We start from the raw sequence: 27065 nt of genomic DNA on the forward strand, positions 1-27065 counted from the left end.
CTACTTTTTACAACAGCAGAATATAGATACTGGAGGGTCTTCTTCTAATCTGTATTTTCCAGAATTGGGCAGATCTTTGCACTCTGATATAAATATACGAAGTTCAGTCTCAGGGAAGCCATCTTGTTGGTAATGCTATACAGAAGAATAAAAAAAAAAAAAAAAAGTTTTCATTAATAAGTCCCTTGAAAACAGCTTTATTTCAAATTCAAAGTGGATCATTTGGCTACAGAGGTGGGGATTTTTCTAAAGGGATAGTTTACTTGCTTCCAAGTATTTTCATGGGGATGTAGCCTCTAGAGCCAGTCTTAGGTTTGGCTAAGGAAAAGTGGGTCTAAGATTCTGCAGTGCCCTCCTGGGCTCTCTTTTGTGGGTCTGATTCAACCCAAAATGGGCATGTTGAATCTGAATCTGAGAGCTCCTTCCAGGTAAAATCCAGCCTGCACACCCTTTTGGAGTCTCTCTTCCAGACAGACAGATTTATTTAAAGGCCTAATATTTATATCAGTTTGGGGGTCTAAGATCTCTAGAACGGGCCACGACCAGCAAGGATCAGAAAGGACTCGCCCATTTGACAAGTGCTCTGAGACCATGGAAGAAGGTTAACATCTAAACTACGAGTCTTAGGCTTGTGTCATCCAGAGCTGTCAACTCATGTTATTCTTTGAGACCTCAGATGTCACCCTCGAATAATATATATATAGCTCTCTACATGCAGAGTTGAAGGTAGTGAATTTTTAGAGCACCATGGGAAGGGATTTGGACGGGTACAACTACATTCTTTCCCAGTCTCCTTGGTGACTCTAAGCAAGTCTGCCAAGCAAGTATTGAGGACAGTCGGTTCCTGACATCTGATTCGGTAAGAATGAAGTCAGAACCCTGGCTTCGTGAGCAAGGTATTTGTAATTATCAATTCATAATCCATCAACTCCTGATGACCTTTCTCCTTATCCATTCGCATGGCATCATGTTTCATTACCCCTCTCATGCTCAGAAAGAAAAGTCCCCAAGTGGAAGTGTCTATGCCAATAGTATACCTAACAGTATCAAGTTATTAGAAATTTAAATACATATGGATATTTATTCTGCCTTGCCATATTTCAAAGGGCTCAAACTGATTTTTAAATATTCAATGTGGAGTGACAATATGAATGATAACAGCTTTTCAAATCATGTTCCTGACTATGTAACACACACATGGCTCGTACTTGACATATTAATCCCTTGACTGTTCTGGAGACCAGGCCTCTGGGGTAGTCCCACGCAGGGGTTCATTCCAAATGAAGAGGTCAATTTTTCTTTATGAAAAGTGGATTTTAAAAGCTCCCACAAAATTTTGACTGTCTGTTTCACTCACTCAGTATCTACTGATCCTTATAATTCTAATAAACGATTTGAAACCCTCTCTGAAAAAGCACAATTACTCAGAGACAAAACTTTCAACATTCTAGAAGTTCTATTTCTCTTTCATTTCTGTTTTTAGTATCTAAAATTGAGATCCTTCTTCTCTACCCTGAAGAAATTACCATTCCATTGATCCCCTCCCCCTCAGGTACTATATTTTATTGCCACTCTACAAGTTTTAGGAAAATGCTGCTCCTCATTGTTCTTTATGAACCTACCTTAATTGTTTCATACGTATCAGTGATCAGTGCAATAAAAAGACTTAAAATCATGTATATAAAGAGGCTGATGAATGAGTAGAGGTAAATCCTGCTAAAGAGCCAGACCAAGTAACTCTTTTGCTGCATTTTTGCAAATGTGGCAAACATATCATCTCCATTTATCAGCGAGAAAAGGCACTCAGAGACCATGTTCAGAGAACGGAACTGGAAAAACAAAAGGGAAAAGTTCCCTTTACTTCATGGTCCTTCCCATTGGAGACTTTGATCATGACACCATATTAAAAATAGTGGGACTAGATATCCCAAGTTACCCCTTCAAACAAATAACCTGGGGTAACCACAAGCATTTTTTTTAACAAAAGAAAATCACACAAAAGTTTAATAACATGTACACATTGGAGACACCCAGGAAAACGGAGTCATTCCTCCAGGCATTTGTCTTGTGATGTACATAACATGTACATGCCTACTGTTTTTCTTGGAACAAATAGCTCCTTCAGATGCTCCTCTTAATAGGACCAGCCTGAACTGAAGATAGGAGAGCTTGTCTGCACCTTCAGTGCTTTTCTGAGTCAAGCTTTACCCTCCCATTTACCTTGGTAGAAAGAGAAATGCTTCTGTGAGAAACACAGGTCCCAACCATGCATACTCATGCTTCTCATTATAAAGTTCATGCCATTTAAGATGATGGCATTATAGTCAAGACTGTAACTCTGGTAAACAAACTATTCAATATTTCTACAAGTTTCTCCCTATACTACTTTTTAAAATAAAGTCAAATTTCAATAAGACTTAACTAAATAGCCCACTCTAGTATATATCGATGAATCAAATTGGCAAGCTTGACTTCACTGATGGTAAGAAAGACTTAATTATCTGACATATTCCACAAAAGGAGTTGAGGCAGTCAAGTGAATCAGTTATCCTCTCAAGGTGGTCTTACCTTACCAATTTATAAACTTGGCAATAGATACATTACCTACAACATTTTAAGGCTGAGTCACAAAGTAAAAGGAGCTTATTTGAAAAGGATAACAAGCCACTGGCACTACTCTGAGAGCTTAATAACAACAGGAAAAAAATTGTTTATCAGTACCTTATCATGGTAAGGCCCCAGCACAATCCATCCACAGAAGCAATAGCCTAAATAAATCATAGCTGCACAGCAGCAGAACCTGATGACATTGGGCAGTGCTGCCTGAAGGGTGAGAATAAGGAGCTGGGAAAGTAAGAGAGGTCATTAGAATCCCTTTGTCCTCTAGACAAAGCAGTGCAATAACTTTGAAAGAGAAATACCAGCAGCTTGGAGAACCATGGAATTCCTTACATTGTATTTCTGAAAGAAACCAAGGTATCGGATGACTCCTAGCCACACTAGCATGGTAGAGGTACCAAGAAGTATGCTACAGACATCATAACTTGTCAGACTCTAAAACAGAGTGGAAAAAATAATCAGTTATGTAGCAGAAATTCATTTTGGGCAAAAATTATTTGCTGAGTAGCAATGTGTCGGCACTGTTCTAGATGCTAAGGACAAAGCAGAGAACAAAATTCCCTGCCCTCATGAAGCTTATATTCTAGTGTGGAGAGAGAGGTGATAAAAGTAAATTAGCAAAACCCTTAGTACATTAGCTGATGGTAAGTGCTGAGGAGAAAATTCAGGGGAGGGGATAAGGGAAGTCTGTGTGTTGCATTTCAGATAGGGTGGAGTGATCACTGAGAAGGTGGCCTTTGAGTAAAGACATGAAGGGAGTGAGGGAGCAAGCCAAGCAAAAATCTTGTGGAAGAGCTTTCCAGGCACAGGGACCTGTAAGTGCAGAGGCCCCAAAGCAGGAGGGCGCCTCGCAAGATAGTGAGTCTGGCTAGAGTGAGCTATGGGGGAGAGTGTGCAGTCATAGAAGTGAGGGGGCAGGTAGTTTAGGGCCTCACGAGTGTAACTTAAAAACTTTACCTTTTATTCTGAATAGACTGGGGAGATTGAGAGCTCTGAACAGGAGTGATATGTTGGGAGCAGATTGTTGGAAGAGTGAGATGGTTACTGCAATAATGCAAATGAGAGCTGACGGTGCCTTGGACCAGGCTGGCAACAGTGAAGGTGATGAGGTGATTTTTTTAAGGTAGACAAATAGGATTTCCTCTTGGATGAGATATGGAGGAGAGGGGATTAGTGGAAGAGAAGAGTTGAGGATGAAGCTATGGCTTTTGTCTTGAGCAACTGAAAAGAGTTGCCATTAACTGAACTTAGAAAGGCCATGGAGAAGCAGGTTTGGACTGTGGAGGTGGAGATTTCAGGAGTTCTGTTTCAGGTATGTTAAATTTGTGAGGCCGGGTAGACATCCAAGTGAACATGTGGAATAGACAGTTGGATATTTGAGACTGGAGTTCAGGGAATAATTCCAAGCTGGAGATATAGATTTGAAAATCACGGGAAAATAGACACTATTTATCGCAATGGGGCAGGATGAGATCACCAAGACAGTGGCAGAAAAAGAAGGTGTCCAAGCACCGTGCCTTGAAATACTGTCACTTTAATAGCTTGGTGAGATGAGAAGGAACCAGCAATGGAAAGTCAGAAGACCAGCCAGTGATTTAGGAGGAAAACCAGGTAAGTGACAGCCAGTGAAAAAGTTCATCAACAAAGAGGGCGTGCTTGCACTGCTAAAAGCTGCTGATAGGTCAAAATGAGGATAAATAATTGATTATTGAATGTAGCAACATGAGAGGTCATTGGAACGTTGCCCTGGAGTGGCGGGGCAGCCTGACTGGAACAGATACAAGAGGGAATGGGAAGAGCAGAGTCAAAAACAGGATTAAATACTCTTTTGAGGTCTTTTGCTATATAAAGGGGAGCAGAGAAATGGGGAAGTAGCTGGAGGGAGAATAGGTTGAGATTTTGCCTTTTTAGAAAGGAGAAAAAAAACAACATGCTGATGAAATGGCCTTGGATAGTAACCTAAATAATGTATCCACAGTAGCAGAGAAAAAGCAAAGCACATGGGCACTGATGCTGGCAGGTAGATAAATGAAGTGGGAATTTGTGGAATTCCTATTTTGTTTCTATTATTTTGTGAAATAGGAAGTGAGGTCATCAGCTGAGAGTGAGGATGGGGCGGGGAGTATTACAGGTTTCAAAAGAGAAGAAATATGAAATGATCAGCTAGAAGACATGGGGAATGAATAGCCTAGAAAAATGTAGAAAGATTGTTGGACACCATGTAGGGCTCATTGAAGTTAATGGTAGGTGAGTTTGGTAAAAATAAAGATTTGCTGCAAATCTCCCCCTACTCCTCTTTTTTTGGTCCCTAAAGTTAAACATCAATTCTAATGATATATATACTACATTGGCATATAGTGACAGCTGCTCCATGGCCTCCTAAACCCCTTCTCTCTTTCTGAGGTACATGCCTGGGCTATCTCCCCCAGCTCCCTTGCCGTTAGTTGTGACTAAATTCTATCCAGTAGGGCTGAACAGAAATGAAGGCTGCCATTCTGAGCCAAGGTTATAAGACTGTGAGAGACCTCCTACCATACCAGGTTTCCCTTCCATGGGCTGCAATCTGTTTGTGAGGCAACCCAGCATCAATCATGCAGTCTGGGGGAGCCCTTAATGGTCGGCAGAGAAAAAGATGGGACAAACTTGGATTCCTGAATGGTGTGGAGCTGAGCAACTTGCCAGCACGTAAAATCCACCCTATTACGTGAGGGAGAAATAAACTCCTGTCTTAACTGAGCCATTGCATTTGGGGTCTCTGCCCAGGAATCTGAACCATAAGAGGCTCCCCACATGGATCATACTCATATTTAGTTGTAGTCAGGCTAGAAAAATATAAATTTGAACAAGATTAGTTTGAACAGTATTCGTTTTGTTTTGTTTTGTCTTGTTTTTGATTTTTGTTTTGGGGGAGGGTTGATATCCAGGCTGGATTAGTCCTAACTTAAAATGGAAAACCTTGTAGTACATAAATAGGAAAAGTAGGAAAATGGGAATATTCTCAATTTGAATGGACAAAGGGAACAATTGCAAGGACTCACACAATAGTAGTTTGGCCTCACTTCCCTCCACCTGCCCCCAGCCGACTCTTTTTGTTGAAGATTCTGGTATTTCTTGTAAGAACAACAAAAAACACCTTTTACCTTAGTTACCTTGGAGTGTGTATGACTTTTGGTGTGTGTAAGAATTCACAGGCCCCACCCCCAGAGTTCACATTCAGGAGGTCTAACGTGGGGTATTTACCAACTACCCAATTGATCCTGATGCAGAGGACTGTGAATCACACTTTGGAAAACTCAGCCTAAAAGATTTCTGGACTAGATTTTTACAAATTACTGTTATTTCAGGTTTACTCAATATAATGTTTGAAAGAAATAATTTACTCTGCGAATTCTTGTACATAGCCCTCTGCCTTTTCATCTTCTCTATCTTTCTGTAACTGTGGTTTTTGGTCCACAGGCTGCAGGATTGTAGTTTTTCTTGCTTCTGCTGTCTGCCCTCTGGTGGTTGAGGCTATCTAAGAGCTTACTCTGCGAATTCTTAACGTTTTGGAAAAAATAAATGACCTTTAATGCAAATCTGATACTAACAATGACATAAATAGGAAAAAATTTTACCTTAGCTTGGATTTCCATTTTCAGAATTGATCCAGTAATGGTTAATATGTCACTAATAATAATCATAATATACCATCCATTGACGAATTCCATTCGATCAGAAACAGAAACTTCCTTCTTATAATGGAGGAGGAAAAAATTGACAAATTCCTTTTGGGAAAAGAGGGGAGGCACGGTGAATTTCTCCATCAATCAAAATGTCCATCACGTTCCTAGAAAGCAGTGATCCCTACCTGCTGAAGCTGAAGCCCTCTCACCACAGATCGAACACACAGGATTAACGAAGCCAGGCATGTCAGAATAACGAAGGCATCAAAGATCATCATGTAATGAGTGTTCTTCTGAACTGGAAGGAAAGTGGATTACCTGCTTATTTAGTGGAACATTAATATGGTGACATATACTTCTTTTTTTCTTTTCATTTTTAGCCTCATTTATTTTAACTGCTGCATTGCGTACTTCAGTATAGATGTACAATACTATATTTGTAAGGACACTTGGATTGTAACCTGGTTTTCCCTACTACAAACCATTCTCCAGGTCTTCTTTGTGCACAGGTGCGAGTGATCCTTTAGGTGAATGAATACCCAAAGATGGAATTGTTGGGGTAAGGCATATGCATCTTTATAAAAAAAGATCTAAGAAATTGCTCTCCAAAAAGATCATGCCAGTTTACATACCTACACATATCTCCACATCTTCTCCATATTCTTTAATTTTTGCCAATTAAAAGAGCAAATGATTTGAAATGCCGTCTTTACCATGTACCAAATGGCCGTTTGTATTCAAGTACCATATCTTACCCTTCTGACGTTTTTGTGTGTTTTAATGCCTCAGAAAAATACCTCTCATTACTCTTTCCTAGAATTTCTGCTGGCTAGTCTTGATTGTTATTTTTCCATATATTCTTCAGGACCAAATTGTCAAATTCCAATAAAAATCCTACAGGTAATTTTGGGAGGAAATTATGTTGAATTTATAGATTAATTTAGGAAGACTTGACATATTCATCATGTTGAATCACTTGTCCAAAAACATAGTGTGCCTTTTAATTGATTCAAGTCTTCTTTTTGCATCCTTCAGAAGCATTTTCAAGTTTTATATGGATCCTTCACACTCATGTTTAGAATAATTTAAATAATTCAAGCATTCTTTGCACAAAGACAACAAAGAGAAAAGGCTCTGATACAGATTCTTCCATGAGTATTTAAAGGAGACTAAAAGTCCTTCTTTTAAAAATCATCACAACCATCCATCAAAGTTCTTTATTTATCAGCTTGTAGTCTTTTGTTCTTAATACCGTTAGGGTTCCTGCATATCCTATTTAAATATACTTATCTAGGTATAAAATACTTATTAAGCATCAGGTGTGTTTCTACATGCTGAGAATATAACGGGTGAACAAGACAGACAAAGCCCCTGACCTTGTAGAACTTCTATTCTACTCCAGCGATATAAGAGAAAAAAGTAAACAAGTAAATGAACAAATTATTTTCTGATAGGAGTAAGTGATATGAAGAAAGTAAATCCAAATAGCTAACATGTATTGAGTGCATTTCCTGCCGGGCATAGTTCTAAGAATTTTATAGTTTTTAACTCACTTGCACCTCACAGCAACACCCACGAGGTAGGTGTGATTATCCCACTTTGCAGGTGAGAACTGAAGCACAGAGAGGTCACAGAACTTGCCCAAGGTTCCACGGCCAGTAAGTGGCAAAGTCAGGATTCAAACCTTTGCAGTCTGTCTCCAGCATCCATCACTCTGTGTTAGTGGCTCTTAGCATCCCTTGGGAACTTGTTAGGAATGCACATTCTCCTGCCTTACCCTAGACCCAGTGAATCAGAAACTGCATTTTCCTAAGCTCTCCAGGTAACACTAAATTTTGACCACCATTGCTGAGGGAGCTTTGGGTGGGGGAATGGGGAAAAGAAAGTTTCACTTATACCGCACAATGAAGGAAGGCCTCACCAAAGAGGCAGTGGGTTTTAGCTGAGACCTGAGTGACAAGGCAGAGCCACCCATGCAGAGATTCTGAGAATCAGTTCTCCCAGCATGAGCAGAGCCAGGTGAAGAGAGGTGGGCAGAGGGCTGGCTGTCACATGCTCTCTTACAGAGCGTGTCTTTACTTAACAAGTTGTACTGCTCTATGCTGATAGAAAGAACTCAAGACTATTCTGAAATGAAGCATCCTGTAATTTTGTCAAGAGGCATCTAATTGTTACACGAAGGACTAAATCTACTTCAGAAAAACTTAAAATTCAAGAAAACAAACATTTAGGGACTTCCCTGGTGGCACAGTGATTAAGACTCTGCGCTCCCAATGCAAGCGGCCCGGGTTCGATCCCTGGTCAGGGAGCTAGATCCCACATGCATGCCGCAACTGGGAGTTCACATGCCACAGCTAAGGAACCCATGAGCTGCAACTAAGACCCGGCACAACCAAATAAATAAATTAAAAAAAAAAAAGAAACAAACAAACAAACATTTGAGAGAAAGCCTATGTTCCAGGCACCTTCATATGCTCTCATTTTCCCTATTCTCAAGTTTGTGGAGAAGTATTACAATGTTTACAGATGACAAAACACGCTTGTGTTTCAAATAAACAACTTTGTAATTGAAATAAGTGTTTGTGATTCAAGATCTTCATATATTTGAAGTTACCTATTAGTGAAAAGAATACTAGAATGAGGAAATTTTATTTTATTGTATTTACTCATACTATCTCATTACTACATCTGAACTTCGTGAATCCATTAGTAGGAAACCCTAAAGCAATTATTATACAAGTATGGTCTGAATAAGGACTCCCTGCACATTCCTGGGTCTCACCCCCAGACCCACAGACTGTCTTGTATGAAGCTGGAGAAACTGCATCTTAGCAGGTATTTGGAATGACGCTTCTGCTCACTAGAATCCGAGACCCTCTGACCTAATCATTAAAGTCTAGCACAGCACACCACTACATATCAATACAAGGGACTAGGAAATTAGATCAATTCTTCCCAGTCAGTTTTATCCAGTTCAGCTCCAAAATTCTCAGTGATACTCAGTTTATACCTGAGTTTGTGCCCATATTTCTAGGAATGCACCCTTTCCTTATTTCATCTACTTTTTTGACCTAGATAGAAGATAATTATAAGGTGTGGGATACTTCAGGGTCAAATACTACCTGACTTCTCCCTGGCTGTATGACCCCATACACACCAAAATTCATTGAACCTTAGTTTCTTCATCTGTAAAAATAGGGATGTTACCTATCTCAAAGATATTTTAAAATATTGAAGTGAGGAAGATGTAGGTGGAAGTATTATACTTATGCAATAAGCACTCGATAAACATTGGTTTGAGTATATGTGATTTTCTTTTTGCTGGGGGGATTATAAGCATTTTTTTCTTTTTGGTAAGGAGTGGGCCAGTGAGGGCACATGGAGAAGGCAGGAAAAGCCATTTTGATTACTAATAAGTTGGGAATTACTTGGAACATCAGATAACTACAATGAATTGATCTACTTGCAGAGAATTAGGGACTTGGGTATGGTCTAATTCTTTCATTTAATGTTCCACATATCCTTGGGACAAGTAATTTAATAACCATTTAATATTATTTAATAACCATCTTTAAACCTAGTAAAATTCATCACTTACTTGATCCAGATACATGCCAGTCTTTACATTCTCTGATGGAAATGTCATTATCTAAACTTATCTTAATTCTTCCACTGTGGGCTTTGTTGTCAAATGTTATCTGTGAAGAACAGGAAAAGGGTAAAAAACATACCTATAGTTTGTAAAGCCAAGATGCCTCTATGCATTAATTAGGAAACAATTCTTCCAAAGTTACAGGAGACCCAGACTCTCATCTTTGACCTGTTGCTAACTCTGTTCAACCTTGGGAAGTTCTTTTTATTTCTCTGTGAGCTGAGAAAGTTGAACTAGATCTTCCATAGGGAACATTTAGTCTCTACAATCCTGCTTCCAGGACAGTATTCAAGCCCTGAACCACTTATAAAACAAAAAAATCTCCCCCTCCTTCCCATTCTAAGCGCCTCTAGATGCCCTCTTACAATGAGCAAGAGCGAGTACAAGTATGTTTTCCTCCGCCTTCCAGCAGGGCCTCAGCTAGGGATAGATTTGTAATGTTGTTGTAATTCTTACTAACACAGATGCTCATTATTTCTGTCTTGAAACATTTCAAATGGAGCTTTTTTGATTTTCCTTCTAGGACCAGATTTCTTCATCACTATAGAACCACATGTATTACAAAAGGTGTGGTCACAGGGAACCAACAGCATGTCTGGCTTCAATGATAACCATTTTGGGACACCAGGCACCAAAGGGGACAAAGCCATGCCAGAACACTTTTCATAGTTCTTCCATTGCCTTCCCCTTCTAGCTCCTTCCACTTTCCCCTTGCATAGACCAAGAAGGCAAGCTAAGGAAATTAGTCTGGTTTGAGGGTTTTGTTTTTGTTTTTGGTGCCTCTTCTCTCAAGTCCTAAAGAAAAAGAAAAGTTCTTTTAAAGTCTGTCATTGAAATGAGTTTTATTGAAAATCTTCATGTGGGGTAATCAGATACCACTTCAGTTATAAGATTTCAAATAAACTTAATAAGTTTAGTTACTCTGTTTCTCCTCATGTTGGACTGTAAGTTTCTTCCCTTGACAAGCAACCAAGGACATTGCTGCTGAGGGAACCAGCCCACAACCTCACATAAGGAAGATGCTCAGTATTATTTGAATGAGTCAGAAATCCTTGTTTTTCCCACACAAAGAGCCTCAGGGTCTTACAAATAGTAGGTGCTCATTAAATAAATTTTGGCTTAATGTCAATCACATCTAAGTAAGGTTTAGAAGAAGCTGAATTCTTTAAATGAAGAAGAAAACATACTGGGTGTAATTAACCACAGATTAGATAGTACAGAAAAAAAAAGATTGGTGAATTTGAAAACACAGCAATAAAACTATTCAAAATGAAAGAAAGAGAAAAAAAGACTGAAAAAAAAAAAAAAAGAAAGAGAGCTGTGGGACAACTTCAAGTGCCCAAATATACATATTATTGGAATCTCTGAAGAGTGGGGGGAAAGAGACAGAAAAATATTTGAAGAAATAACACTGAGTAAATATCAAATATAATGAAAACTATAAACCCATAGATCCAAGATACTCAATGAACCCCAAATACAAGAAACACGAAGAAAACTACATCAAGGCATATCAGAATCAAATTGTTAAAATCAGAGATGAAGGGAAAAATTTTAAAGCAGCCAGAGGAGGGAAAATACATCCCATACAGAAGAACAAAGACAGCAGATTTCTTAGCAGCGACAGCAGTTTGTATTGTTTGTATTTTTAGTTTGTAAAAGAGCAACATCTTTAAAGTACTCGGGAAAAAACAGTCAAACTAGAGTTCTATACCTAGTGAGACTATCCTTAAAAAATGAAGGTGAAATACTTTTTTCAGACATACAGAAGCTGAAAGAACTTATTACCAGCAGATCTGCATTATAAGAAATGTTAAAGGAAGCCCTTCATGCAGAAGGAAAATGATACCAGATGGAAACCTGGAGCTACACAAAAGAATGAAGCACTGGAAATGATAACTACATGGGCAAATATAAAGACTTTTTATTATTTAAGTTGCTTTAAAAGATAACTGACTGTTTAAAGCGAAAATAATAACAATGTATTGTTCCAGTTTATATCTGGAAGTAAATTGTATGACAACAATAACACAAAGGCCAAGATGGAAGAAATGGAAATATACTGTCAGGTTTTTATGCTATACATGTAGTGGTATACCATCACTTGAAGGTAGGCTGTAATAAGTTACATATGTGTACTAGAAACCCTAAAATAATAAAACAAAGAGTTATAGTTAATAAGATAACATACGAGATAGAATGGAATCCTAAAAAATACTCAATCCAAAAGAAGGCAGAAAAAGAGAGAGATCATATTAACAATCACATGCAATTTAAATGATGTAATAAGCACCTTAATTAAAAGGTAGAGGTTTTTAGGTTGGATAAAAAAAGCAAGACTCAACTATATGCTGCCTAACAAGAAACCCACTTTAAATATGACACAAATAAGTTTAAAAGGGTGGATAAAGATATGCCATACTAACACTAATCAAAAGAAAGCTGGAATGGCTATATTAACATCAGACAAAGTAAATTTTTGAGCAAAGAATATGACTAGGGTTAATGAGTGCCATTTCATAACGATAAAAGAGTCAGCTCAAGTGAACACAAGAATCCTAGATGTTTATACACCTAATAAAGAGCTACAAAATACAGGATGCAAGAATTTATCAAACTACTATGAATGAATGCTAATGCACTACTTTTACATTATAAATCCAACTGGGCACACACAGGATAGGCTTAATAAATAGCTGCTGAATGAATCAAATATCTATTACATACCATATACTTTGGTAGGTCCTTCATATATGTTACCTTCTATCTTGACAACAATTTTGTCAGGTAGGTGGGCATTAATTCTGTTTTACAAATGAGAAAACTGAGGCTCAAACCAATTAAGTAATTTGCCTAAAGTTACATAGCTACTTACTGGTGAGCTGACATTAAAATCTAGGCTTGTCTGACTCCAAAGACCTTGCATTTTATATCAGGCATGCTACCTCAGTTCATGTTTACTTATGGCAATGAAGTTGCACTAATGGCTTTTATTATCAAACTACCTGATAGGATATAAGTTCCACCACAGTTCTGTGAGATGCACTGCTAAATCCACGCTGCACAGATATAGCTTGGGATAATTCTACAAGAATGGCAAAAATATGACATTTGCCTGTGGCTAAAGGCCAAGTTGCTTTTACTGATGTAGTGAGTCATGACAAAGGATCTAGTGTTTTGTTTACTCAATCAACAAATATTTGAGTCACCTACTATGTTCTCTGAGGGATGAAAAGATAAAATGGTTCCTGCCTTCAGGGAGCTTTCAGTCTAGTAGAGTTGATGATAAAGACCTACAAAATCCTAAAACAAAGGAGAAGGTGGTAAGACATACAAAATACAAAAATGAAAACAAAATCTGGGAGTTCAGAACACAGAATGTATTGCTAACTGAGGAATCACAAAAGGGTCCATGAAGGAGCTGTCAGTTGACCAAAGCCTTTAAGGATTATAAGACTTCTGAAAAGTATCATTTTCCATGACAGACAGAGAGAAAGAGAGAGGCAGACAGACAGACAGAGATACAGAGAGAGAAGAGAGAAGACTGTGTATAATAGCTCAATTTTTAAAAAATCAAGTAATTTTGAAAATTCATAACTTGCTGGTTAATATTAAGATCAAAATCTGTAGCCCAAATAAAAACAGTCTTATAGAATTAGTACTTTTTCTTATTAAGTAATATGCATAATTATTACATTATTCTATATTCTGAAAATATTTTTAACCTCAATTTCTGAAAACTTGATTTCTTACAGCCAATTAGTTGAGTATCGTGGACATAACTTTTGATACAAACTACTGCTGAAGTAATAGAAATTTGGACCACATGAAGGCAAGCTGTCATCAAATGCTGTCCTGCATATGCCGATACAGCATTGTGTTACTACTGACTCTGATCCTCGTGAAGTGATGAACTCACATGAGGGGCATCTTGTGCTGCCTAGAGAACATCAAAAGCTCCATTTACAACTGGAAGACGGAGAACATAGATGTGATAGGGTAGGCTGAAGGCGAGGAAGCTAACCAGAGCATTAGAGGCAGCACAAGGGAGGCAGTGTGAGCAAAACCCAAAGGCTACAAACATCCACAGTGAGGAAACTCGGTAGCAAGAACCCTTGGCAATGACCTTAAGCAGACTGCCACCGACTGCTGAGAGCTGACCATACAGAGCCTACAAACCTCTGTTCCTTTTGTATTTGAACACCTACTCTGTGCCAGGCACTGTTCTTGGTACTAAAGACACAGCAGTGACTTTCAGAGCTGTGAATTAGGCTGGAGACTATTTTGAGAGTCAGAAAATGGGGTGACTTTAGCTTTGTATATAGGAAGGTCATATTCAGGACCTGCTTATGGTTTTTGTCAGGTTTGATCAACTCATTTTTAGCAGCTTTATTGAGATATAATAGACATACAATAAATCACTTATTTAAAATGTAAAATTTGATATGTTTTGATACCACTGACACAATAAAAAAATTTGGTCAATCAAAAAAAAAAAAAAAAAAGACACAGCAGTGAACAAGACAAGGTCCCTGCCCTCGGAGAACTTACACTGAGGTACAGAAGACAGATAATTAACAAGTAAACAAGGTTAGTACAGTAGCTACCCCTTATCCATAGGGGATATATTCCAAGACCCTAGTGGATGCCTGAAACCGCAGATAATACCAAACCTTATATACAATGTTTTTTTCCTATACATACATACCTATAATAAAGTTTAATTTATAAACTAGGCACAGTAAGAGAGTAACAACAATAACTAATAATAAAACAGAACAATTATAACATATACTATAATAAAAGTTATGTGAATGTGGTCTCTCTCTCTCTCAAAATATCTTGTACAAATTAAATGCCTTTTTCCATCTTAACTACGCACTTATCACACACTTTGGACATAATTTTTGCAGTTTGGGGTGCAACAGCAAAACTAGCATGGATTTCTTTTTCCGTCTTCACAATGTCATGGATAGAAGATTTCTTCTTCCTGTAGATTTAGCAACCTTAGCATACATTTTTTTTTCTTTCCTTATTAAGTTGAGAGCTTTCACTTTTTCCCTTAAAGGAATCTTTTAGCATATCAGAATTGCCAGCATCACTACTCTTGCCCTTTGGGGCCATTATTGAGTAAAATAAGGGTTACTTGAACACAAGCACTGTGATACTGGGACAACTGATCTGATAACTGAGACGGCTACTAAGTGACTAACAGGTGGGTACACTGGACCAAAGGATGATTCATGTCTGGGGAGGGTCAGAAATTTTTCATTACGCTACTCAGAATGACACGCAATTTCAAATTTATTTCTGGCATTTTCCACTTCATATTTTCAGACCGAGGTTGACCTGGGGTAACTTACCTCAGAAGGCAAAACCGCAGATAAGAAGGGACTACTTCATAACAAAATAGAGCTAGCTGAACCAGTGCTTCCCCTGTGCACATCCAAGTGGGATGGGAACATCCTATACATTTGATCACCCCTTAATACAAGTAAATAAACCTGTAACTAGATAAAACTATTTTTCTCCAGATAGGAATCAAATTCAGCCCAGCCCACACTTACAGTCAGAGTAAAGTCGTAACAGTCCGGGAGCTCATGATGACGAATAGTCTGCAGATTAATGGCCTTCAATTTAAACTGCAGCTCCACTGTTATGAGTCTAGAAGACAGGAGACTTCAGTGCAGTGAAAACATATACACACAAACATGAGCTACACTCCCATCTGTTCCCTCACCTGTGAAAGTCCAGCATTAAGTTGAGTTTATTTTCTTCTAGTGTTCCAACGTGAAAAGGTTCATCTGGCTCCACAAAGAAACATTCTGCCATAGAAAGGAACAAATCGTAATAGAGCGCCTAAAATAAATATAGAAAACTGCATCTTGAAAGGATCATATGTTTAAAACTAGATGTTCAGATTCTGGTATTTTTGTAAATTAAGATTTTTAAAGCTAAACATCCATACCACGTGGTTACAGTGACATTTGTTTTTAATACGTGACTATAACATTTCTGGAATGGATGGGGGTAGAGAAAGATCTGAACTCTATCTCACTAGTCTTCTATAGAATGCCATCTTCCTTTCTGTCTTTTTAAGCCTAAACTTTGAGGCCCTTCTTCCTTTTTGTATCCTAAGCATAGGTTTGAAGCATCTGTAGTGTCTAAGATAAAATTTTCTATGTTTAAAGGATCTTTTTTAAAAAATATGTGTTGCCAATTTTTCCACAATAAACACTGTTTTAAAAAAGGAAGATAGCATATTAGAAGGTTTTCACTAGTCAGTACTATAATCCTTTACTATTCTTCTCAAAGAAAAAGTCCCAGTGGCTATTGTTAAAAGTACTTACTTTTTGACTCGATGACCTAAGCTAATGTTTTAGATACAAACTGCAAATAGAACTTTGCTAATAAGAATAAGCTGTGCTATTCTAAGTTCTGGTTTTCATTCCCTGCCCGTCCCCCCAGGCCCAGCCTACCCCAAAGACACTGAATAGTGAAGTGCTCTTGAGCAGAGAGAGTTTTATATACATCAAGAATTTGCAAGCATACTGTTTTATAAGGACAATATCTGTCTATTTCACTGGCTTATCCAGCAGAGAGGTTGTGGAAAAAAGTGGCTAAGGGCATGGCCTGGGTCAAATTTCAGCACTGCCTCTTACTAGCTCCATCATGAGCAGATCACTTAACCTTCTGAGCCACACTTCAGTCTTCTATAAAATGAGGATAATAATAAACTTGCCTCGTTGGTTTTTGTGGAGTTTTTTGTTTGTTTGTTTGTTTTAAGAATCATGAGTTATAGTGAAGTACCTGACACAACTCTGATAAGGTTCTTACTATGACCTAATAGCACAGGCCAAATCAATGTTTTCAGAGATGAAATTAGTATAAATAAGTATAAATTGATTTATAAATAAGTATAAATCAAGGAGTTAAAAATGGAAGTTGTAGCTTATAGAAGAACATCACCAGTTTCAATTTCTGGATCAATGTCAAAGGTATCATTTCCGGGACAGATGTTTCCTTGCTTGTAGAAGTGCTGACAGATTGCCATGGCTGACTGCTCCGTGCCCTTGTTCTCGTAAGCGTGATTCCCAACTGAGACGTTGCGTAGCTGCAAGTACTTCAACCAAAAAGAGAAACAGAAAAAGGGGAACACCCAGCCAGGTGGAAGTGAAGCCACAATTCCCCTCCCTCCCTGCCTTTGAAATGGCAGGTTCCCACCTCCTGTCCATGTGGAGACTTGCACGCTAATATGCAGAGTGAGTAACATGATACTGTGCACCAGGACCGCAGAGGGCAAAGCGCACTCTTGAATTAATTAGAGTTCTGGGTTCAAGTCTCATTTCTGTGACCTTGAGCAAGTCATAGACTTTATGAGCTGCTGCTTTCTTTTCTGCAAAATTAAAGGCTTAATTTAACCTTAAATAAATTCTCAGGTTCTTTCCGCCTTTAAATAACTATGTTTAGGAACTGACTTTTACATTTAATGTGAATATAAATTTTATTTATCTTTGAACTATTTCCTATAAAGTCAGAGTTCTGCTTTACTATAATATAGGAAGTGGGATAAAATTGTTCCAGGGTAACCAGCAAAACTTTGTCTAAAAGTAATGTATTTTTTAAATCTTTATCTTTGTAAGAATACAGCTTGGTCACTTTTATAGCAATTTTCTCTTACTGAAAGCCCTCCCATGGCTTCCTGTCTCTCAGAATAAACTTCAAAGCTCTTTTCCAGGGCCTATTAAGCCCAAGAGACCTATAGCCCTATCCCTGGCCCTTCCCTTACTCCTTTGCACACTTGCCTTAAACATACTAAATGTTTTCTAGCTTCTAGGGCCTTCGCTGTTGCCACTCCTTCAGCCTGAAATATTCTTCCCCAGACTTCAAGTCCCCAGAGAGGCCTTTTCTGACCATCCTGAGTCCATTGTTAATATTTTATGCCATTTAATTTTTTTTTTTCATAGCACTCATCACTGTTGGAAATCAACTGATTTTGGCTAAACCTGTTTAAAATCCATCTCCTCCATTAGAATGTAAGTTCCACAGGGCAAGGAATTTATCAAGTCCACTGCTCTAACCCCAGCACTTAGAACAATACTGTAAGCAGATAGGGTAGGGGAGGTCCCTCGAGAAAGAGAACAGGCATGGCTTTCTTGACATAAGAGAAGCCATTTTTGGCCTAAGCCTTTTTGTGATCTAATGCTGGTCCTTCAACAGGTCTCAGTAATAATATTAAGGGAACAATAGAATGCAGAAACAGGCAAGAGAAGTAACAACAGCAAAGATAATACATCAATTGTAAAGATTCCCAGTTCTGTTTCAATGGTAAAGATTAGCCCAAAACACTTAACTGCCAGGTCAACTGAAATCTAAGGGATGATGATGTTGACCTTTTCTGACCCTCGTGACTTCAATCAACTAAAACTTGGACTCTGTTGACCGCCCAAGCCCCTTCATGATTATACATGTACCCTTAGCTTAAAACTTCCCCAATTTTGCTCTTTGAGGAGACACTGCTTTGGGAAAGATCCCTGGTGTTCTCCTTACTTGCTGCAAGTAATAAAGCCTTCCTTCTCCTGACCTTTGGCTTGGCTGTGTCTTTTGGCGTGACATTCACCAAGAGGCAAACCCAGTTTTCAGGTAACAGTATGAGACACAGAGTCAAATTAACAGTGAGGTGAAAATCACTATAACGTGATAGTGCAGGGGTCCGCAACCTGTTAGGAATCAGGTTGCACAGCAGGAGGTGAGCAGCAAGTGAGCAAAGCTTCATCTGCTCCCCATCGCTGAACCATCCCCAACGCCACCTGTCCGTAGAAAAACTGTCTTCCAAGAAACCGGTCCCTGGTGCCAAAAAGGTTAGGGAGCACTGTGATAGTGGATTTTTGTTCACTAGAGCTAATCTATGCACACCAAGATGGTAAGTTGCTAGGATAGGATTTGCGATTATGGCACCAACCTTTCTGCTAGCATTGGGATTGGGAAAACGAGCCAGAAATCTACAGTGATATAATTAAGCTGCATAAATCATTAAATAGCATTATGTCCTACATATAGGGGGAAATAGTATAATGCTGGAGATATTCAGTTTTGAGCTGTTTGTTTTCAAGGAACAAGGAAATACATACAAGGAAATAAGTGTCTTAAGTCTTTATAAAGCTACTCCGAGCCAAATTGGTAGTTTTACATTGGGGTGTCGGGGAGTAAGAGGTAAACAGTACATTAAATGAAAAAAGAGGTAAAAGATATTGAATGCGGTAAAGTACCAAGGAGACCAGTGTGCCTGGAATAGGGGATGTGTACCGGGAGGTGAAGCCAGAAAGGCAAGCAGGGGTCATGAGGCAGTCACACCTCCATGGGGCCCGGTCGCCCTTCTGAGCACCCGCTCCTTGTGAGGCAGTCCCCACAGGACTTACTTAAAGATCTGAACCTCCTACCTTAGAAATTGTGTCTCAAACCTTGTAAGACCTTGAGACACAAAAGATCCAAAGTGCAGGGCTTCAGGTACATGCTAACGTTATAAGTGATGCTACAGCCAGACTTCCTTGCTATCTTAATAAGGCTCCTCGTGGAGGTCTGAGCACCTGCAGGAGCTGGATGTTGTAGGCAGAGTGTTGCCTGCCACTCCAATAAACGACAAGTGTTGCCTGCCATCAAGCCTTCAGCCACTGCAGTGGCATCAAGGGTGTGCTCTGAGGGGAATTCAGGATGGAGAAAAACAGATTACTGGTCCTGGATAGTTAAGATGCATATCAAAGGAATAACTGCCATGAGCCCAGACTCTTGCATCTTCCCATACATAGAAAGGCACTAAAATCATTAATTTGAGATATCTGTTTTTTATGATTAGCAGTAATCTTTTGATGTTTCATTACAAGGGTTTTTTGTTGTTGTTTTTCTTTTTTTTCAGCAAAAACCCTCTTTGGAACAGTCCCTCAGAGCTATCTGAGAGGCCGCCTTCCCGGGCTGCAGTCTGCAGCGATGTCCTTGAATAAAACATAGCTCTCAACTTTTAGGTTATGCATTTTCTTCAGTCGACAGTGGTCAGGGGCAAGTGGCAGGACCATGTCCAAATAAAGGGCAGCTCTGGAGCCTGAGTCAGAGGACTCTGGGACCGGAATGTGATGTGGGACTATGGTTGAAAGGCAGGTGACCTGTAGGACTGACTGATGGGGCACCTAACTGGCTATGGCCTCTGTGGGGCATTCATCAGGCTGGACATCTGTCCCTACTTGCCTCTGCAGCTCTGCCTTGAGGGAAGTAGTTTTTCACACAGATCCATGGGCCCCAGGTCACCTTTTGGATGACAATATAAAAACACATTAAAGATCCTTACCTGAGTAATGTGGCACCCAAAGTAAAGCAGATTAAAACCGATTGCTCCTTGATTATAGATGGATTTTTTGTGGTCCCTCTGTGATCACCTGATCTGAACACATGAATCTTTTGAGCTCTTTCATTCATTCACAAACATCTGAGTGCCTGGGATGTACCTCCACCTTCGTGGAATAAATATATTAATATGTGGCACTGAACACTGTTATATGTATAAAATGAGGAGTATTATGCAATCAGATCTGTGATTTTAGGTGAATCCTTTAGAAAACAGTCAAGAAATGGTAGGGAGGGGAAGGAGGGAAGCCAACCAGAAGTAGGGATATACAGACTATGCTTGAGCTGCAAGAATAAATGGTTCCAAGACCCTGAGACTTTTAAATCTAAGCAAGTGATCAGAAAGAGAAACATGTCTGGGGAGCAGGTGGGAAGAGAACAGGAACCCGTTTTGGACGGAGTGGTTCTGAGGTGCTCGTGAGCTGTCTGCATGCAGCAGTGTGAGCAAATGGTTCAGGGTCACCTCTCTTGGCAATGTCTGAGGCTGTGTAGAGGAGGAAATTCTGTAGGAAAAGGACAAGCCTTTGAGAACTGCCTTAATTTAAGGGGCAGATGAAAGAAGGAAGGAACCCAGTAAAGATGGCCCAAACATGACTGATTGCTAAAAGCCAGGACATAGTATAAAAATAACTAGGTCTTTGATATTCAAATACATAAACATATATACTGAACAAAAGTGATGCTGTTATAACCAGTGTTGGATCAGGATGAACCCTAGAGGTTATGCAGTTAGGTGGCATTTTAGGGTTCTACTCATCAGGAAAACTAATTAGTCATGGAACTAGCTCTAAGGACTGAGAAGCTACTGTCTTATCTGTTTGTTCTCCTTGGTGACTATCACCGCAACTATCAAGAGATTTCCTTACAGCAAACAAAGATCTTTCTTTCATATCAGTCTATATTTTCTCTATTCAGTTCCCTGGAATCGTGTAGAATAACTGACCTCATTAACAACAAAAACTTTATTTATGAATATTGTGATCAAGATACTTTTTACCTTCAGTTTAAAATGCCTGATAGTGATGTAGAGAACAAATGTATGGACACTAAGGGGGTAAAGTGGGGCTGAGGGTGGTGGTGGTGGGATGAACTGGGAGATTGGGATTGACATATATACACTAATATGTATAAAATAGATAACTAATGAGAACCTGCTGTATAAAATAAAATAAAATTCAAAACAAATAAAATAAAATGCCTGATAGTGCCCAGAAGATGGTAGGGAGTCACTTGCCCTAAGTAAACCCCACCCCAATTAATATTATCTACCTATATACTAGCACAAGGAATCTACATGCAATTCTGTAAAGAACATGGAAATCTGATAAACAGAATGGCCTGAATGCCAAATATTATATTTTTAAGACTGCTCTTAGGCTTACTATATAAAAAAGGTAAAAATGTTTTAGGAGGAATTTAATGAACTGTTTACATCTTGCCTCTACCCGCCCCTCCCACCAAAAACCAAACTACCAATTTGGTTCAGAGTAGCTTTAGATAAACTTAATAATCTTAAAACAAGAATCTCAAAGCCGAATATCTCCAGCATTTTACTATTTTTTACCTTACAAATTGTAGGGCATATTTCTATTTAACAACATATGCAGCTTACTTCTATTACTATAGATTTCTGGCCAATTTTTGTAATCTGAATGCGATCAGAAAGCCTTAGCGTCACAAATACGTATTTTATCTCACTGTGCATAGTTTGTCTCCAGGATAAGGAGAGCCATAATTGCACTATAATAATTTTTTGAAGAAGAGTTGTGATATTTTTGAAATGTTATCTAAAGACTAACTCAGGTTGGAAATACTGACTTCAAGAAAGCTTCCAACGATTCCCACAAAATAGGAAATTTTGGACTTGAGAAAGTACTATTTGTAGCAAAAACAAATTGATCAGAAACTCTGAATAGAATTTGAATCATCTGTATGAAAAACAAGCTTCCTTTCTGAGGCAGTTAATCAATATTACAATAAAATCATTGTCATATATGACATAAAGGCCTTACTTATTTTTTAAATGAACTTTCAGGTCTTGGTTACTATACACACTCTGCAAAGTTAATATTCTCATTATTTGTTAAGGGTCCCTGAAAGTATAAACTCTGAGGACTTAATGACTACTTACAACCAAGGTCATGGTTAATCATTTTAAACCTTTGAGGTTCTCATGCCAAGCCCTAGCTCTGACTCTTTTAATTAAGTCTTTAAAGTTTCTGTCTCTCTGTTACTAAACAAAAGCTTTTCTCAACTTCTAGTTCTGTTAAAGTTTGTTGGCAACATTAAAAAAACTTAACTGTTTTATACATGTCATTTACATATTTCATTTAAAAATGTTCACCCTTGTACAACTGAATGTCAGTTTCTACTATGTACATTGCTAACAATTTTCCAGTCTAATCTTTTTCCCAAGTGAAGAATGCATGTGCTTGATTTACCTGGTTCACTGCGAAGATGATCTGATCGTATACGTCACTTTGTGTATACACTGCATACGTGTCATCCATTCGGTCTATATATCCTTTTAGGAAGAGGTGTTTGAATGCTACAGTGTTCTCTTCCTTGAAAGCGACCACCATCTGGTTACTTAGCCCAAAAAAGATCAGCTTAAAAGAAAAAAAGAAAAAGTAAGAGGGTCAAAAAGTAATGAAATAAAAGGTCTCTATAGAATGATCAATTCATCTATTCAGGATTCAATGCCTAATTAATCCTGAATATATTCAATAGAAATTAAAGTTTGGCAGCTGTGAATTAATTTGTCCTTAAAGATAAGGTGGGTTTCTAGTTTTAAAATAAAAGAAAGTGATTTTGCATACTTTCAACATTTATTTTCATGTATGATCCCACTTATGACATTTTCCCTACCAACAAAAGATTTAGGAGTTCAGAGAAGCCCTTTAGGAGTTCTTTAGCTCAGAGAAGCAAGGTAATTGACTAAGGAAGTTGGAAGGTTTCTCTAAGGAAGAGAGAATAATAGAAACCCTGAAATATGTGCATAACTTGGGCAGGGGACATTTGAGGAGCACGGGGGGAAAGGCCAAGAAGGTCGAGTTGAACTTAGCACTTTGGGGGGACATTGAGGACACCAGCATAATTCAATTAGAGAAATAGTGAGAAAAAAAGGTGAACAGAAAGACTGGAGTCAGATGGTGCAGGGGCTTGAATGGCAAATAGAAGAGTTCAAAATGAATTCTGTAGAACAAAAAGGTCTTGAAGCAGGTGTACAATACAACCTAAGAAATATCTTACATAAGTTTAAGTCCTATAATCAAACTATATTCCTAGGTCTAATTACCAAAACTGTGACAATAAGGCCAAAAATAAAAATATTCTTTCAACTCATCTCTAAATTAAAGTATATTAACATAACATATCCCTAACATTCATGCAGGATTGACCCCAGAGTTTTACATGAAACTCAGTTGTCCTCTTGCTCTCTCTCTCCCATACACACACACACACACACACACACACACACACACGTGCGTGCGCGCTGTAAGTTTAGAACATATATTCTGACTTAGATACCAGAGTAAGGGGGGCAACATATATTTTATATGGAAAGGGGAACAACACTGAAAACCTATGTTCCATACACTACTGCAGGAACTTTCTTCATACTAATCCCACAGCATAGTTCCTAATACACCCATTTTCAGATGCATACATGAAGACTCAGAGAAGTTAAATAATTTTTACAAGTCACATCAGTAGCAAGTATATAGTCAAAATTCTAACCCAAGTCTAACAGACTAAATCCAAGCTCTAACTATCCAAGCTCATGCTACACAAAGTATCCAGGGTCTGATCAGGGAAAAATAGAGACAGTGGACCAATCTTTTCGGCTCTCACCTCCCCTTGTGATGTATGCCCTGTACCCCACACGTGTCATCACTCTCTACCTAACTCAACTCTCATTTCTAAAGAGCCTCTTTAAGCTGTGTCTTATTTAAATCTCAGTAAGATGATAGCTTGATATTCCAGGGGTTTTACATCTATCGAAGCTGATGATCAAAAAGCCTCCAGAGAATTCCCAAAGATATTTTTACCGATTCATTCAAATATATGAGTACCTTCACAAGCCAGCACTGAGCTAGAAGACACAGTTCCTGCCCTCAAGGGCCTAGGGGCAGACAAGAGTACCACTGGCAGAGAGAACTGCTATAATTCAGAGACTGAGCCAGGCAGTGTGAAAAGGGAAACTTTTAGTAGGGTGCCTATCATCATAGTCATCTTTCTTTTGCTGCTGCAGACACAACATCTCCAACTTAACAGAAATACCACTGTCTTTTCCCTGAAAAGAGGAAATCTCTCATCAAGTCACCCTCATTTGCTCAATTACAAAGTCTTTATGTAATATTTGTTTGATTGTTCCAGTGTAGATTAAGGAAACATCACAATTAAGAAAAACCCTCAGTTACTTCAAAAAAAACTTACCTAAATGCCTTTTATATGCTTATTACTAACAGGCTTAACATCTTAAACTGTTAGTCAATTTTCCTCTTGACCACCCTAAGAAACACAGGAAAGTTAGATGAGCTCCCTAAAAGATTTAGGAGTAATTAAGAACATAAGTCTTACACAGACACACTAGAGAATGGATTTGAGGATACGGGGAGGGGGAAGGGTACGCTGGGACAAAGTGAGAGAGTGGCATGGACATATATACACTACCAAACGTAAAATAGATAGCTAGTGGGAAGCAGCCGCATAGCACAGAGAGATCAGCTCGGTGTTTTGTGACCACCTAGAGGGGTGGGATAGGGAGGGTGGGAGGGAGGGAGATGCAAGAGGGAAGAGATATGGGGACATATGTATATGTATAGCTGCTTCACTTTGTTATAAAGCAGAAACTAACACACCACTGTAAAGCAATTATACTCCAATAAAGATGTTTAAAAATTAAAAAAAAAAAGAACATAAGTCTTAGAGGGAATAGAATCTGAGTTTGAATCTCAGTTCTATTCTTCTAGTTTCCTGACTATGACAGGTTATTTTACTTCACTAAGCCTCAGTGTTTTCATCTGTGTAATGGGGATACTACTACCTACCTCTGATTTGTTTTAAGAATTGAATGTGATGATGTAAAATGTTTAGGCCGAAACACAGTAAACACACAAGTGGTACCTAACATTCTAAGTAGAAAACATTCATGTTCAACTGACACAGGCTTTCCCTCCAACTTATGAGAAACAACACAGATAAATATTTTCACTATTGTGACACACTACGTTATCAGCTGGAAGTTAAGAATTTCAATTCCAGCCTGCCAAATGTACTGAGAACTGAACATCCATTTTTATGTTGATATGTTAGAGGGAGAGAACACGTGCCTCTAAAGTCTTGATTCCGCCAGTGGCAGGACTAGTCAGTACTAATCATGTGGCTCTATAAATATCAGTTCCTTATTCTGTAAACTGAAGGATTCCAGTATTTATCCAATAGAAGTATTGTTGAAATTAAATAAAATAATGTCCTGGAACAAAATAATCACTCAAGTGTCAGTTTCCTTTACACAACACCTAGCATCAGAAACTTAGGCAAGAATTTCACCAACTTCATATGACTGTAGAAATAGCCTTAGCTTCTAACACCTTAAGCATTTGTTCTCAAGTATCAGTTAAGATTAGCGATTTCAGAGTTAAAAAAATTCTCCTTGAATACCAGCTGTTTATTTACTTATGCATTTTTCACCAAATTAAGAGAAAATATTAATAAAAATAAACGTATCACATCTATTTTTCCTATTAAAATCTTTTATTTTTGCCCCTTTGCTTTTAACAAGAGATAGTTACTCTCACCAGCAGGAAAACATACCTTCACAAGAGTAAATCATAAGTATATATAAAGAATCACAAAATATAATTTCCCCCCAAAATGCTAAGAGAAGGCAAGGAAATGAGATTCAACATCTCCTGAAATGAAGTCTCACACTTCACTACCTATGCTACTCCTTTTAATCAACTCCACATTCTTCCACTTCAGGGCTCCCATGATCACAGGGATGTGAGAATCCAAATACTCTTAACAAAAATCCTGAAGTTTCTGAAGAGAGAGAAATTCTCAGGAAACTAACTAGGAAAAAAAAAGAATCCTCTGGTTGGGCAATAGCTAGTTTCCACAGTTGATTTAGAAACCTTTAGCTAAACTTCTTGATTGGAAGCCAAATATTAAAATTTTCTTTTCCTGAAAACTAATTACATTATGTGAGTAAAATTATAACTTAATGAAAGATGAGAAGGAAAAGAGTTAGAGGAAAAAAAAAAAAAAAACCAAAGTCTTCTTTCACAAATATTGAAGTGGGAGGGTTTAAGATTGTGTATCTCCTTAATTATTGTTCTTTATTATGCATACAGTTAAAAGTTATAAAAGAAGAAAAAAAACTGTCCATAGTCCTCTTTGTTAGTAAAAGAAGACTTCATTAAACTCATGATCTGAGATGGTTACCTGGATGGTCACCATTGCAATTTTTAGAATTTGTATGGCAAGTTTCCACGGTTTTCTACCTCGAGCCCAGAACTTCTCACAAGGATTCATGAAAAAAAATTTGAGTTTTCGCCTCATCTGGTCTTCTAATAGAAGCTCCTCAGAGGGAGATGTATGCTGGTTAAAAGTGCTGCGATTTTCTTCTTCATGAGAGCTGCAGCTACTTATAACAGCCTCAGGATTTGCCATCTCTAGGAGGGAAAAAAAAAAAACCCTGTAAATGAAGGCAACATCTATGTTCTTTGCTA

At 38.3% G+C, this 27065-nt stretch overlaps 1 protein-coding gene across 2 annotated transcripts; it reads right to left on the bottom strand.

Moving 5' to 3' along the window:
• On the bottom strand, window positions 1-27006 carry MCOLN3 (mucolipin TRP cation channel 3). Of its 2 annotated transcripts, XM_068538047.1 has the most exons (12): window positions 26779-27006; window positions 22770-22937; window positions 16903-17056; window positions 15674-15758; window positions 15501-15597; window positions 9880-9979; window positions 6467-6579; window positions 6234-6383; window positions 2953-3054; window positions 2722-2844; window positions 1623-1829; window positions 1-135 (listed from the first exon to the last, which is right to left on the bottom strand). In XM_068538047.1, exons 1-12 carry the CDS (start codon window positions 27004-27006, stop codon window positions 1-3), a joined length of 1662 nt encoding a protein of 553 aa, XP_068394148.1. The 2 variants fall into 2 exon arrangements, with proteins under 2 accessions (XP_068394148.1, XP_068394149.1); XM_068538048.1 differs by lacking the exon at window positions 22770-22937.
• Window positions 27007-27065: the final 59 nt, after the last annotated feature.

The sequence above is a fragment of the Eschrichtius robustus genome, chromosome 3 (genome assembly GCF_028021215.1).
Source record: "Eschrichtius robustus isolate mEscRob2 chromosome 3, mEscRob2.pri, whole genome shotgun sequence".
Lineage (NCBI taxonomy): Eukaryota > Metazoa > Chordata > Mammalia > Artiodactyla > Eschrichtiidae > Eschrichtius > Eschrichtius robustus.

Excerpts from the sequence above, each read along its gene's own strand:
- MCOLN3 (XM_068538047.1), bottom strand. The coding sequence starts at position 27,006 with ATGGCAAATCCTGAGGCTGTTATAAGTAGCTGCAGCTCTCATGAAGAA. Across the intron at positions 6,384-6,466 it reads GAGGGCTTCAGCTTCAGCAG|GAATTTGTCAATTTTTTCCT; the intron begins GTAGGGATCACT and ends TTTTCCCAAAAG. Across the intron at positions 1,830-2,721 it reads TGGGGCCTTACCATGATAAG|TTCCGTTCTCTGAACATGGT; the intron begins GTACTGATAAAC and ends TTGTTTTTCCAG.